This window comes from Entelurus aequoreus, linkage group LG10, assembly GCF_033978785.1.
Source record: "Entelurus aequoreus isolate RoL-2023_Sb linkage group LG10, RoL_Eaeq_v1.1, whole genome shotgun sequence".
In the NCBI taxonomy this organism is placed as follows: domain Eukaryota; kingdom Metazoa; phylum Chordata; class Actinopteri; order Syngnathiformes; family Syngnathidae; genus Entelurus; species Entelurus aequoreus.
The window spans coordinates 21,854,615-21,868,652 of record NC_084740.1 but is presented as its reverse complement, the minus strand read 5'-3'; the positions used below and the strand labels follow the sequence as shown (position 1 = coordinate 21,868,652).

The following is a 14,038-nucleotide window of genomic DNA, read 5'->3' as shown; positions in this document are numbered from 1 at the left end:
CAGTACTATTGAAGATCTTTGCTCCTTCTCAACTCTGTGGTAATATTCTTTTCACAAAATACAACCAATAGTACGTTAATGTTAAATCTTACTTGTGAAAAGTAATCCCCACATTCTTATTTTCAAAGTCCGCTCATTTGAGCAGGAAAACGCTGAACACCATCTTTGTTTTCTACCTGTCAACTGTCAGTTTAGCATCTTTGTTTACTACCTGTCAACTGTCAGGTTAGCATCTTTGTTTTCTACCTGTCAACTGTCAGTTTAGCATCTTTGTTTTCTACCTGTCAACTGTCAGTTTACCATCTTTGTTTTCTACCTGTCAACTGTCAGTTTAAGCTGCTCGCAGGCTCCTCATCACCACTTCAAGATGGCGGCCCAATTTCTCGCGTCACAGCAGCCAATGCTGCGTCTACTTATAGTCGTAGTCCCACCCCTGGAAGGTGTAAACCAATCACAGTCAACTACGTAATTTTTCAAGAGACAAAACTGACGTCACCACAGTGCGACATGCCGGATAGAAACAAACGCTTGGAATAGCTTTCTATTGAAGGTGCACATGTAATAAATCATCATGTTTTAGTTAGTGGAATTACATTGTAGGTTCAAGTCTCCGCGAAACATCCCGTCCTGTGCCGCCACAACAACGTAAAGGGAGTGAATGCTAAGTGTGTGAAGCTAATTGGCTCCTCGTCATTAGAGGTATGAGTTGTAGACATGGCGGTGAAGGAGGTGGAAGGAGCAGGCGAGGAGGCTATCGAGACGGCAGCAGGGAAAGAGCCGACAGAGGACGCGGGTCCAGCGGGAGCTCAAACAACGTTGACGAGGACCAGGCTGCTAACCGCCATCCATCACACCTGAAAGGACGGGAGATCGGTTTGTGGTACGCAAGATACGGAGCCGTGAAGAAGAAACATGCTGAGCGGAGATCGGTATGTTAAGTTAAAGTTAAAGTACCAACGATTGTCACAACATTATTGTATAATGCAGGTTGAAAAACACTATATTGCCACCTGCCTTGACTCACATATGAAGTTGAAGTGCCATCCCATTCCTAACCCATAGGTTTCAATATGACCTTTTGCAGCTATTACAGCTTCAACTCTTCTGGGAAGGCTGTCCACAAGGTTGCGGAGTGTGTTTATATCTTCTGGGAAGGCTGTCCACAAGGTTGCGGAGTGTGTTTATATTATCTGGGAAGGCTGTCCACAAGGTTGCGGAGTGTGTTTATATCTTCTGGGAAGGCTGTCCACAAGGTTGCGGAGTGTGTTTATATCTTCTGGGAAGGCTGTCCACAAGGTTGCGGAGTGTGTTTATATCTTCTGGGAAGGCTGTCCACAAGGTTGCGGAGTGTGTTTATATCTTCTGGGAAGGCTGTCCACAAGGTTGCAGAGTGTGTTTATATCTTCTGGGAAGGCTGTCCACAAGGTTGCGGAGTGTGTTTATATCTTCTGGGAAGGCTGTCCACAAGGTTGCGGAGTGTGTTTATATCTTCTGGGAAGGCTGCCCACAAGGTTGCTGAGTGTGTTTATATCTTTTGGGAAGGCTGTCCACAAGGTTGCGGAGTGTGTTTATATCTTCTGGGAAGGCTGTCCACAAGGTTGCAGAGTGTGTTTTTATCTTCTGGGAAGGCTGTCCACAAGGTTGCAGAGTGTGTTTATAGGAATGTTCCACTATGCATACACTATAACATACCGCAACCGTTCATCATAAAATAAGCCTTTATGCTGATGATGTATTACTTTTCTTACAAAACCCACATTCTTCTCTTCAAGATACAATCTCACTTATCAATAAATTCAGTTCTATTTCAGATTACTCAATCAACTGGTCCAAATCTACTGTGTTACCAATTAATTTTGACTTTCAGAGCACCTCATCGATTCCACTGCATAAAGGGAACATTAAATACCTGGGAATCAATATTTCCTCCACATTGTCAGATCTGAATCGCTTGAATTACTCCCCAATCTTAAAATTGATTGAGGATGACCTGGCGCGTTGGAAAGCACTGCCAATCTCACTTATGGGAAGGGTTTCTACCGTGAAAATGATGGTCTTGCCTAGGGTTAATTATTTATTTTCAATTATTCCAACCAAACTTTCTCAAATCTGGTTTAAATCACTAGACTCACACATCAATCAGTTTCTTTGGAAGAGTAAACCAGCACGAATCAGCCTTAAAACTTTACAAAAACCCAACAAATACGGGGGTCTAGAACTCCCAAACTTTTCCTATTACTTCCTTGCAAATAAACTACAATATATATTAAAATGGACCAATCCCACTTTATTAGATAGTTTATGGTTAGAGATTGAACAATCACTTAGCCAAGAGATCCCAATTTCTAACTAGCCCTTTATTAGCCAAATTCTCCAAAAACACAACTGCTTGGTGGGAGTTTTTGAAAATAACTGGATCCCCGCTCACTCCCTGTCAATTTACGCCTATTTGGAATAATCCTGATTTTCTTTTAAACAAGAAGCCATTGAACTTTCCAACATGGTATGATAAAGGAGTCAGATGTCTTGGGGATATCATCAATGCAAACAGTTTTATCTCTTTTAAAAGTTTAATAACACAATATGCAATCAATCCTAATAAATTCCTAGAATATATACAAATCGAATCTGTAATTAGCGCAAGATTCAACAAAACATGGGAAAGTAATCCTACGACCGTTAAATTCTTCAAAACATCTGCCCCCAAAGCTTTATCCAAATTATATGCTCTCTTATCAAAAATAGATAACACAATAAGTATTCCAACTTCCAAATGGCACTCAGACGTATCCACAAGCCTTGACCCAGAATTCTGGAAACAAATATGCCTCAATACTTCTCGTTCGATTAAGAATCCGAATTTACGACTGATTCAGCTCAAAATACTTTACAGAATACATTACACCGGTCTAAGAATGTATAAAATGGGTTTAGCTGACTCTAACATTTGTGTACACTGCTCAGATAATAAGGTAGATAACTACTTACACTCAATGTGGTCCTGTGCTCCTGTGAGTAACTTTTGGCTTGGAGTGTGCGAGAACCTATCATTAGCGTTAGAGATTCCTATTCCCATCTCCCCCGCACTCTGCCTGTTGGGTGATCTCTCCGCAACTGACTTTGATATAACCAAAACATACCTCCTTATAAATGCAATAGGCATCGCCAAGAAAACTATTCTCATGAATTGGAAATCAAAAAATAATTTATGTATAAACCTTTACAAAAACATTTTATTAGATTATGTAGTTATGGAAAGAATGTCTGCTAAATCAAAACAACAACTGACAGAATTCAGATCTCTTTGGGCACCGCTAATTGATTTCCTGACCTGACTCGCATGGGGGCTGGGGATGGGGCTCTGTCCCGGGGTCTTGCTCCGTGGGTGGGGGGTCGTGGGTGCCGGGGGGCCGTGTGCCGCGGGGTCGGGTGGGCCTGGGGTGTGTGTGTGGGGGTGGATGGGGGTACCTGGGCGGGGGTTGGGGTACGGGTGGGGCTGTTGGGGGCGGCCGCCTTGGGTTGGGCAGGGGGATGCCCCTCTCGTGGGTGGTTGGGCGGGGGGTTGCGCCCGTGGGGCCGGGGCCTTGCCGCTGTCGGGCGGGGGTCGGCTCGTGCCCCTCTGGCTTCGGGTGTCCGTGGGCTTCCTCCTTCCCCTGGGGTGCGGGGCGGGGTCTGCCCGGGGTCGCCCTACGCTGCGGCTGTGCGGGCCCGCCTGGTGCCCGGTTGGGGGGGCTGCTTGCCTCCCTTGTTGGGGCCCCGGCGGTGCTGCCCGACTGCCCTGCGGGGGTCTCCCTCCTGTGTTTTAGTCCGCCCTTATTTATTTATTAATTTTATTTATATATATTCTTATATATATTTTTTAAATGATCTATTTAATACATTTTATTTATTCTGTTAAATTATATATGTGAATATATGGGTGCGTGCGTGTGTGTGTGTGTGTGTGTGTGTGTGTGTGTGTGTGTGTGTGTGTGTGTGTGTGTGTGTGTGTGTGTGTGTGTGTGTGTGTGTGTACGTTTGTATGTATGTATGGTGGAATCTGTGTGTATGTATGTAGGTACATGTGTGTGTGTGTCGCTGCCCCGGTGTGCATTGCTGATCACGGCACCAGGCCTGCAGAGATGCCATGGCATGCCGGCTGTGGGCGCGGGGCTGGGCCCTTATGGCTTTTTGCCGGATGGGGTGCCTGGTGGGTGGTGGGCGGGGGGGCCTGGACGTGCGGGAAGGGCTGCGGGGTTTGGTGGCGCTGGACACTGTTGGCAACCAGGCCTCATGTTTATTTTTATTTATTGTATTTTATTTAAAGGGTTTATTTTATTTTATTTATTATTATTATTATTATTATTTTTATTTTTTTTGTTTTGTTTTGGTGTATGTATGTGTGTGTATATGTGTGCATATGTATATGTATGTAGGTGTATATATCTGTGTGTATATGTATATGCATGCATGTGTGTATGTGTATGTGTATGTACGTGTATATACATATATGTATGTATATGTGTATGTGTGTATGTATGTGTGTATGTATGTGTAGGTGTGTGTATGGGTGTGGATGTCCGGTGGATCGATTGGCCTGTATGTGGATGAGTTGGGGTAGGTGGGTTGGTGGCCTCTGTGGTAGCTGGGGGTGTGCGTTGTTGTGGTTTACGGGGTAGGTCGCTTTTTTTTTTTGTTTCGGTTTCGGCGGCCGCGGGTGTTTGTACTGCGGACGGGCGGTGGTGGTGATGGTTGCTGTGGTACTGCCGGCGGTTGGCGTCGCTGTGTTGGGTTGAAGTGGTTGGGGGACTGTGGCTGGTATCTGTGCGCTTGTGGGGTTGTGGGGGCTGGCTAGCGTTGGCTTGCCGGCTGGTTTGGGGGATGGCGTGCGGACGGGGTGCATTGACTTCTTCCCCCGTTGGGGGGCGCCATCCCCTGGCTGGAACTCGTATGGGTACGTTGCTGTGTGGATGGCCGGGTTGCGGTGTTTGCATTGGGCATGGGGCTGTGCAGTTTTTCTGCGTTTGGTTGCTGGTATGGGCTCTGCGGGGTTGGGTTGGGGCGGGCGGGGGCTGGCTTTGTTTGGCGGGGGTGGGCTCGCGTGGCGTCACGCTAAAGTGGTCTGGTGTGGGTCACGGGCCGTGGGGGGTGGGGGGTGGGGGGCGGCGGCTTCCTGGCCGTAGTTCCTGGTTGTCAGCCGCATGGACTGGGGGGGATGTCCGGGCCCTCTACTCCTCCTACTTATAGCACACACAGTCACACAAATATAGGACTTTGGGGGATGGCCTGCGGGGAGGCGTGGCGGGGGGTTGAGGATGCCTCCTATGGGGCTCCAGTCCTCCTGTCTTGTCCCCTGCTCGTCCATCCCTCAATCTTAGCTGCATATTAGACACTTAGGATTTGGAGGGCTCGGCTTGGTTGGGACCCACCAAGACCTTGATGTCCCCCAATTTTAATCGCATTATTAGTTCCCACAAGCATACATATCTCACTCACGCTACAGTACACGCATCAATAGGGACTGGAGGTCGGCTGTAATGGCTGACCTCCTAATTTTAACTACACAGTAGACACTCTGGGGGCCTTGTACACATGCATGTGGGGGGGTTGGGGTTCGGCGCACCCCTCATTGCCTCGTCGGCCGGCGCGGATTCCGGGGACTGCGTTCTGGTGGCCTGCCAGGCTTTTATTAATTTATTATTATTATTATTATTATTATTATTATTATTATTATTATTATTATTTTTAATATATATATTTTTTTTTAAAATAATTTTTATTATTTACTTACTTTATTTTATTTATTTATTTATTTGTATTTGCTATTTTTAATTTTATTTAATTTGTATTTTATTTTATTATTATTATTATTTTTTTTTTTAATTATTATTATTATTTTTGTTTAATCTTATTATTTATTTGTGTGTGGCGTCGCGCGGGTCTCACTTCCTGTTGGGTGGGGTCCGTGCCCGTGTGGCCCGACCTTGCGCTGTGGGGTCTCTGTTGGCGACTTGATGTGGTGGCGGCGCGGCGCCTGTGTCTGGTCTGGATGCTGTGTCTCGGTTGTTTGGGCGCTGGTGTGTTTGTGCGGGTTTGGGTTGGGGTGGTGGGGTCTTTTGGTGGGGGGGGGGGGGGGGTGTTGGTGTCTCTTGTTTGCGTGTTGGCGTTTGGGCTTGCTGGCGGGCTGGCGCTGGCTGGTCTCTGTGATCCTGTTGGCGTGTGGTTGCCGGTCGCGTTTTTTTTTTTGATCGCTTTGATTTGATTGGGTGGTGCTGGCTGTCTGGGGGTGTTGTGGCTGCTGTTTCTGCTGCCGTTTGTTTGTGGTGTGGGCGCCCGTGGCTGCTGGGTCTGGTGCAGGGGGTGGCTGATGTTGTGACTGGTGGCAGCGCGCGCGCGTGGTGGTTGTCGGGGCTGACAAACTGTGTATATGTATGTGTATGTGTGTGTGTGTGTGTGTGTGTGTGTGTGTGTATGTATGTATGTATGTATGTATGTATGTATGTATGTATGTATGTATGTATGTATGTATATATATGTGTATGTGTGTGTATGTGTACATGTGTATGTTTATGTGTATGTATATATATATGTATGTATATTTCTGGGAGTACGTTCTGGGCCTGCCTGTCGGGTGGGGGTCGGCGCCTCAGGCTACTGCATCCGGACTGCGTGTCTGGAGCTCCTGGGTCCCACCGTCCATCCCTTCCGGGTGCCCGTCTTGGTTGGGGCCTGCTGGGTCTAGTCCCTGTGTCTACTGTGATAGCTTGGTGCTGCAGGGTATTCCGAGGTGCTGCGAGTCGGCCAGTTGTTGGGGTAGCGACCTTGTGTGTCAGCATGTCTGTGATCTTCTTTTAATTCTTTTTTTTTTTTTTTAAATAGATTTAATTATTTATCTATTCTTATTTTTTAAATATATTTTATTAATATTATTATTATTTATTTATTTATTTTATTTATTTATTTACCCCTACCTCAGGGGGGGACTCGGCGGGGCGGTTGCTGGTTGTTCCATCTCCATCGTTGGGGTCCCTGCGGGTGTGGTGGGTGGTTCCCGTGGCCCCGTGCTGGGTGGTCCTGTGGCGGCCGGCTTGGGTGGGGTGGCCGTGGGCTGGCCTCGCCGCGCTCTCCGGGGGTGGGGTGGGGGCTCGTGGGGGCACGGTTGGCGGTGGGGCGGGGGCGGTCTTCCCGTCTGGTTGCGGGGGGTCTCCGGGCCCCTCGGGCGGGGCGTCCCGCCTTTCTGTCCGTGTGGGGTGTGGTCTCTCGCTGGCTTGGGGTCTGGCTGCCCCCTGTTTTTCTCGTGCCTTGTCCTCTGCCGGGTGCGTCTGTCTGCGGCCTGCTGCTGGCCCTTGTGGGCGGCGCGGTGGGCCAGGCTCTGGGGTTCCTGTCGCTGTCCGGCTTGGCTGCGTGGGGGCGGTGGTCCCTGGTTCCCTGTGCACCGCACCTACTGTTTGTGGGATGGGCTCTCGGGGAGGCTGGGGCCGTACTCTGGCTCCCGCACACACACTGGGAGTCAAATGTATTGTACATGCAAATTCACATATACTCACACACATACAGACACACATACATAGGTACCTACGCTCCCACATACATATACAAATACAGTACATATTTACACACTCAAAGTTCGTACATCCACGCGCACATTCATTATACAAACATACTGTATACACATACTGTACATATACATTCACTGTAAAAACATACATATACACATACTGTACATATACACTCACTGTACAAACACACACGTACACATACTACACATATACATTCACTGTACAAACACACACATACATATACTGTACATATACATTCACTGTACAAACACACATATACACATACTGTACATATACATTCACTGTAGTCAAGTCAAGTCAACTTTATTTATATAGCACATTTTCAACAACTTTTTAGATTGAACCAAAGTGCTTTAAAGGTTAAAAAAGCATGGAGCAAACAAAAAACAAAAAACTAAGCAAAACAAAAAACAAACAAAGAACATAAACAATGAATGTGCTAAACAAGATAGTGCAAATGCAATGTGGTAAAAGGGGTCGAATAAAGTGAAGTGAAGTGAATTACATTTATATAGCGCTTTTTCTCAAGTGACTCAAAGCGCTTTACATTGTGAAACCCAATATCTAAGTTACATTTAAACCAGTGTGGGTGGCACTGGGAGCAGGTGGGTAAAGTGTCTTGCCCAAGGACACAACGGCAATGACTAGGATGGCGGTAGCGGGGATCGAACCTGCAACCCTCAAGTTGCTGGCACGGCCGCTCTACCAACCGAGCTATACCGCCTAGCTATAAAAAGTTATGGTGGCCTAGTGGGCGGACTCAGCTCGGTTCAAAGGCCAGCGAGAAGAGGTAGGTCTTAAGGAGGGTTTTGAAGACCCCCAGGCTCTGGGCTGACCTAATGTGGAGGGGAAGGCTGTTCCAGAGCTTAGGGGCGGCAACGGAAAAGGCTCTGTCCCCTCTGGTCTTTAGCCTGGATCTGGGGACCGCCAAAAGCATTTGGTCAGCTGACCTCAAGGCTCTAGATGAGGTATGGTGATGCAGCAGCTCGGTCAAGTATTGTGAGGCCAGACCATTTAGGGACTGTACAACACACATACTGTATACACATACTGTACATATACATTCGCTGTACAAACACACACATACACATTCTATACATATACATTCACTGTACAAACACACATATACACATACTGTACATATACATTCACTGTACAAGCACACATATACACATAATGTACATATACAAGTACATATGCACACATACACTCATGCACATAATCACGTTTCATCAAACATATATTAGCGTTGTTGCCCTAGGGTAAACTGGGTATAACACATGGCACACTGACAAAGCTTAACCTATTGCTACTATAACAATCTACAAGGTTGATGTAGGTTGCTTCTCTTTCTTCCCCTCCATTTTTCTGCATTCTTGTATTGTTGCATTTGAACAATTGTATTGTTGATAATAAAGGTAAAGTATTGGTATTGTTTATTATCAATGGCACTATTTCTATTGGTATTCATATTGCTCCATTTTTAGTGTAATAATGCTCATTGTCATTTCTGTATTATTTTTTATTTTCGCTAACTGCTTATTTGCTATTACTTTTACCATCATATTTGTACATGTCGTATTTGCTGATGTTGCTCTGTTGTTGTTGTTGTTGTTGTTGTTGTTGTTGTTTTTGTCTCTCCGTTTAATCCCCCTCTTGTCCCCACAATTCCCCCCTCTGTCTTCCTTTTTTTCTCTTTTCTATCCCCTCCTGCCCGGCTGCACCAAATGATAATATAAATACATTTAATAAAGTCAAAATACAAATAAGGCAACAAGAGAAGTATCCTACACTTCTCTTTTGTAAAGTAAATCTGAACAGCTGATATGGGCATCTACATATGCTATATGATTTGCCCAAGAAGCTGTGCAGGACATTATAAAAAAAAAAAAAAAAAAAAAGTAATGTTCCACTATTCTTCTAAAAGCGCATTGGTGAGGTCACACTGTCACGCCCCGCCTCGGGTGAAGGTAATGTCATCTTTGCAAACCAGACTTTCAAACCAAGGATGGCAAGGCATGCAGTTGGTAACAGTTTATAAACATGTATTTAAAACCCAAAGTGTCAAAAGGTGAACAACAACAAGAGGAAACAAAGCGCCCAACATCTGCAACAGTAATAAAGAGAGGCAATATTAGTATAGTATATTATGTATAGTACATTTATATTCTAAATCAATTTCAAAGTCGCATGCGTTAAATAGGCCTAAATAATTCATCAAAATAAGCATATTAGACTTAGACTTAGACAAACTTTAATGATCCAAAAAGGAAATTGTTCAACACAGTAGCTCAGTTACAATGATGGAAAGTGAAAGGACAATGCAGGTATAAATAGACTAATATAGCGATAAAAAATCTAACATATATACAAATATATACATAATATGTGTACAGAATAATATATCTACAGATATATTATATTATGTCTATAACATATATACAATATATACCAATGACCATGTACAATATTACAGTATATACAGTACATGTGACAGCAGCAGCATAAAATAGAGAGTAGGTCCAGCAGGAAATAGAAAATAGACATTATAAACATTATAAACAAAGAGAAGTAGCTAACATGTCAGGTGTCAGGTAATAGGCAGATGTCATCTATTGCTGTATGGCGAGTGATTATATAGCTGGATGGAGTGTGGAATGAAGGAGTTCTTGAATCGCACAGTGCGGGAAGGAAGTTGAAGGAGCCTGTTGGAGTATGAACTCCGCTGTCCCTCAATTGTCAGGTGGAGTGGGTGGGCAGGATTGTCCATTGTCCATATTAAAAATAATCAAATAATCCAAAAGGTAAATCATCCATTATAACAACATACATGTATTCACAATCAAAGGTCAATAATTTAATATGTCAAATTAAAGTATTAAGTAATCAAGACAGATTTAGCTAAATCAATTAGCAATCAACAAAACTAATTTAACCGGTTACAACACAACATATTCTCATCATCAAAATAATCACCTCAGTAGATGTTTGATGCATGGAGACCTGGGGCCGTACTTATCAAGCTTCTTAGAATTACTCCTAAGAAGTCTGCTAAGAGTTGACTTAAGAGTAAATAAATTCTTCGCTGAAAGCTGCACTTAAAAGTTAGTTATCAAGCGTCTTACTCACACTTTCAGCGAAGTGTAGGACTGAATCTTAAGTGTCACACTCAGAGCTGAATTACGACATTACTATGTGCCGTAAACGGAATTTTAGATGACGTCATTTCTGTGTCCATAGAAATGACCAATCACGGAAGGGAATCCGTTGTCTAAGAATAAAGAAATATCTTGGAAATATTTAAGTGGACAATGGGAGTGTATATTTTGACAATAAACTACAAAATAATACAAAACAAACTAGTCCCCGCCCGCACTCACGCTACCACTCCCTCTCTTCTATCGCCCACACACTCACTGACGTCACTCACCTCACGGCCACACACATACGCTACTGTCATAACATTTTCTTTCCAATTCATTAATTAGGCAACTAATTTGAAACTGGTGTGGGTGGCTCTATATATACTAGCCCACTGCAGACACATGCAGAAATCAATAAGGAATCGAAAAGTATTAAATCTGTGACAAAAATAATATCCGCTCTGTCTAAACGATACCGTTTGATCAGCTGCTCGTCATCAAAAAAAACAAAACATTGTTCCGTTCCCTGAACGTTCGCGCACGTCTCTCTCGCCTCAGTGCCATCCCCTGCTGGCAACTCCTAACCACTTAAGACACCTCTGAAGGTCTCTTAAATATTGTGGAGAGTAGGAGTGATTCTTAGACTTAAGTTGATAAAAAGCTTTTATTCTTAAGTTTGAGAGTAGGACTAAATTTCGCAAATTCTCAGGACTTAAGTGTAAAATGGCACTCTAAGAAGCTTGATAAGTACGGCCCCTGAGCTTCTGCTCAGGACAGAGAACCTCCTCTGGCAGTGACAGACAGCAGACTACTGTCAGAAAAATGGCATTTTCCAATTTAAATAGCCCATAGCCCCTCCCACTCGCTGGGACCAATTTGACAGGGAAATTAAGAACACACACTGATGTTGGTGGAGAAGGCCTGGCTCTCAGTTTCTGTTCTAATTAATCCTAAAGGTGTTTATTTCGGGTTCAGGTCAGGACTCTGTGCAGGCCAGTCAAGTTCGTCCACACCAGACTCTGTCATCCATGTCTTTATGGACCTTGCTTTGTGCACTGGTGCACAGTCATGTTGGAAGAGGAAGGGACCGGCTCCAAACTGTTCCCACAAGGTTGGGAGCATGGAATTGTCCAAAATGTTTTGGTATCCTGGAGCATTCAAAGTTCCTTTCAGTGGAACTAAGGGGCCAAGCCCAACTCCTGAAAAACAACCCCACATGCGGGCTAATCGGAAGGTCACAAGAAGTTTGGAGCTCTGTAGCAACTGACTGTGCAGAAAGTCTTTGCACTATGCGCTTCAGCATCCACTGACCCCCCCTCTGTCAGTTTACGTGGCCTACCACTTGGTGGCTGAGTTGCTGTTGTTCTCAAACTCTTCAATTTTCTTATAATAAAGCCGACGATTGACATTGGAATATTTAGGAGCGAGGAAATTTCAGGATTGGATTTGTTGCACAGGTTGCATCCTATGACAGTTCCACACTGGAAATCACTGAGAGCGGCCCATTCTTTTACAAATGTTTGTAGAAACAGTCTCCATGCCTAAGTGCTTCATTTTATACACCTGTGGCCGGGCCAAGTGATTGGGACACCTAAATCTGATCATTTGGATTGTTGGCCAAATACTTTTGGCAATTAAGTGTATGTATGTTTTGCTCTGTTCTAATTAGACTATTGTGTTTAATCAGCATCATCTGTCGTCGACTAATTAGTACTTTTCACAAGCATTTGTTGTCAAACTCTTTCCCCCCCTGCATGTATGTAGCGGGCAGTGGTCCAGATGGATGAGGCCAGAGAGCAGAACATCATCAAGCTGCTGGATTCTGTCCAGAACGACCAGTCGGGTGCACAACGACCAACAAGAGATGCAAGAGCCTCTGCTTCCCACAGCTGGCGTACACCTTCTAACAAAAGTGGTCATTGGTGAGAACTTCTACATACAATAATGTGATGAGAAAACTCAAAATCTAGGTTGTTGAGGCTTTCAATGTTTATTTGATGCAGCTACTTTGATGGAGACATGCCCGAGCAAGTTAAACAGAAGGCTGACATGAAATCCGAGGAGGAAGGGTAAGACAAAATGTGAATATTTAATGTAAGCACCGTTGTTGTCTAGCACTGCTTCTATACAATTTTTGGGCATGGAATTAATCAGATCTGCAAGGGTAGTTAGTGGAATCCTCGTCCACTTCTCCATCACCGGTGCAGCTGGTGGATGTTCTGCTTGAGGATGCCCCAGAGTACTAAATTGTGTTCAAATCTCGAGCCATACTTAGTCATTCCATCACGACCTGTTTCCCTAGCGAGACACTTTTTGTGTTTGGACTTACCATGTTGGGAAACTGCCACGAGGCCCAGTATCCCAAGGAAGGAAATCAGGATTTGTCTCATGATGCTGCAGAACAAATTGGAGTTAATGTCTCTCAATATACTACTGCAGTTCACTTTATTAATGTCTCTCAATATACTACTGCAGTTTCCCAGTACTGGCTGCAGTCAATGCTACTATCAACAAGCTTGGCTTAATTATCTTGATCAGTGGTTCACGAAGTACCACCTCAGAAAAAACTTGGTTCTCCAATTACCACTATATTGAACAACATTAAAATACAATTACGTAGTAGGCCTAAGTATTCATTAAACACAAGGCCAAGGTTTTATTTACCAAGTGTATTTTTGGCCTCGGTAACATTACACACAGTTTAAACAATAACACTGTGTTTTAGATATAGGGAAATAAATAAAAAAACCTGTACTTTAAATCAAGTGATTATTTAGCGTACCACTAGATGGTGCCCGTGTACCACTTGTGGCACACTTACCCAAGCATGTGATTTTTCCGTCGTGTGATAAAATTAAAAAAGACATAAAATGCCCCTTCATTGACACATACCGTATTTTCCGCACTATAAGGTGCACCAGATTATAAGGCGCACCTTCAATGAATGGCATATTTTAAAACTTTGTTCATATATAAGGCGCACCGCATTATAAGGCGCACCGCATTAATAAGCGCATAGAATAGACGCTACAGTAGAGGCTGGGGTTACGTTATGCATCCATTAGATGGAGCTGCGCTAAAGGGAATGTCAACAAAACAGTCAGATAGGTCAGTCAAACTTTATTAATAGATTACAAACCAGCGTTCTGACAACTCTGTTTACTCCCGAAATGAATAAACAGATGTTTTATTATTTTCCCCGAGGTAAAGTCAGTGACGTGGTGTTTTGTTTATCTTTTAACAACAGCAAGGTGTAACATGTAGTGCAACATTTATATCACACAGTGGAGGGGAACTTTTCCCTGATTCAATAAACACGTAAAAACAGTGATACTG

The 14,038-nt window shown here is 44.1% G+C and overlaps 1 protein-coding gene across 3 annotated transcripts in view; it reads left to right on the top strand.

The window, feature by feature from the left end:
- Positions 1 to 474: 474 nt before the first annotated feature.
- dhx36 (DEAH (Asp-Glu-Ala-His) box polypeptide 36) overlaps positions 475 to 14,038 on the top strand; it is a 63,213-nt gene continuing 49,649 nt past the window's right edge. For all 3 annotated transcript variants that reach the window (XM_062060292.1, XM_062060291.1, XM_062060289.1), the window contains exons 1-3: positions 475 to 929; positions 12,467 to 12,624; positions 12,706 to 12,771. In XM_062060292.1, coding sequence (XP_061916276.1) covers positions 702 to 929; positions 12,467 to 12,624; positions 12,706 to 12,771 — 452 coding nt within the window. In that variant the 5' untranslated portion in view covers positions 475 to 701. The remainder of the gene's footprint in view (positions 930 to 12,466; positions 12,625 to 12,705; positions 12,772 to 14,038) is intronic.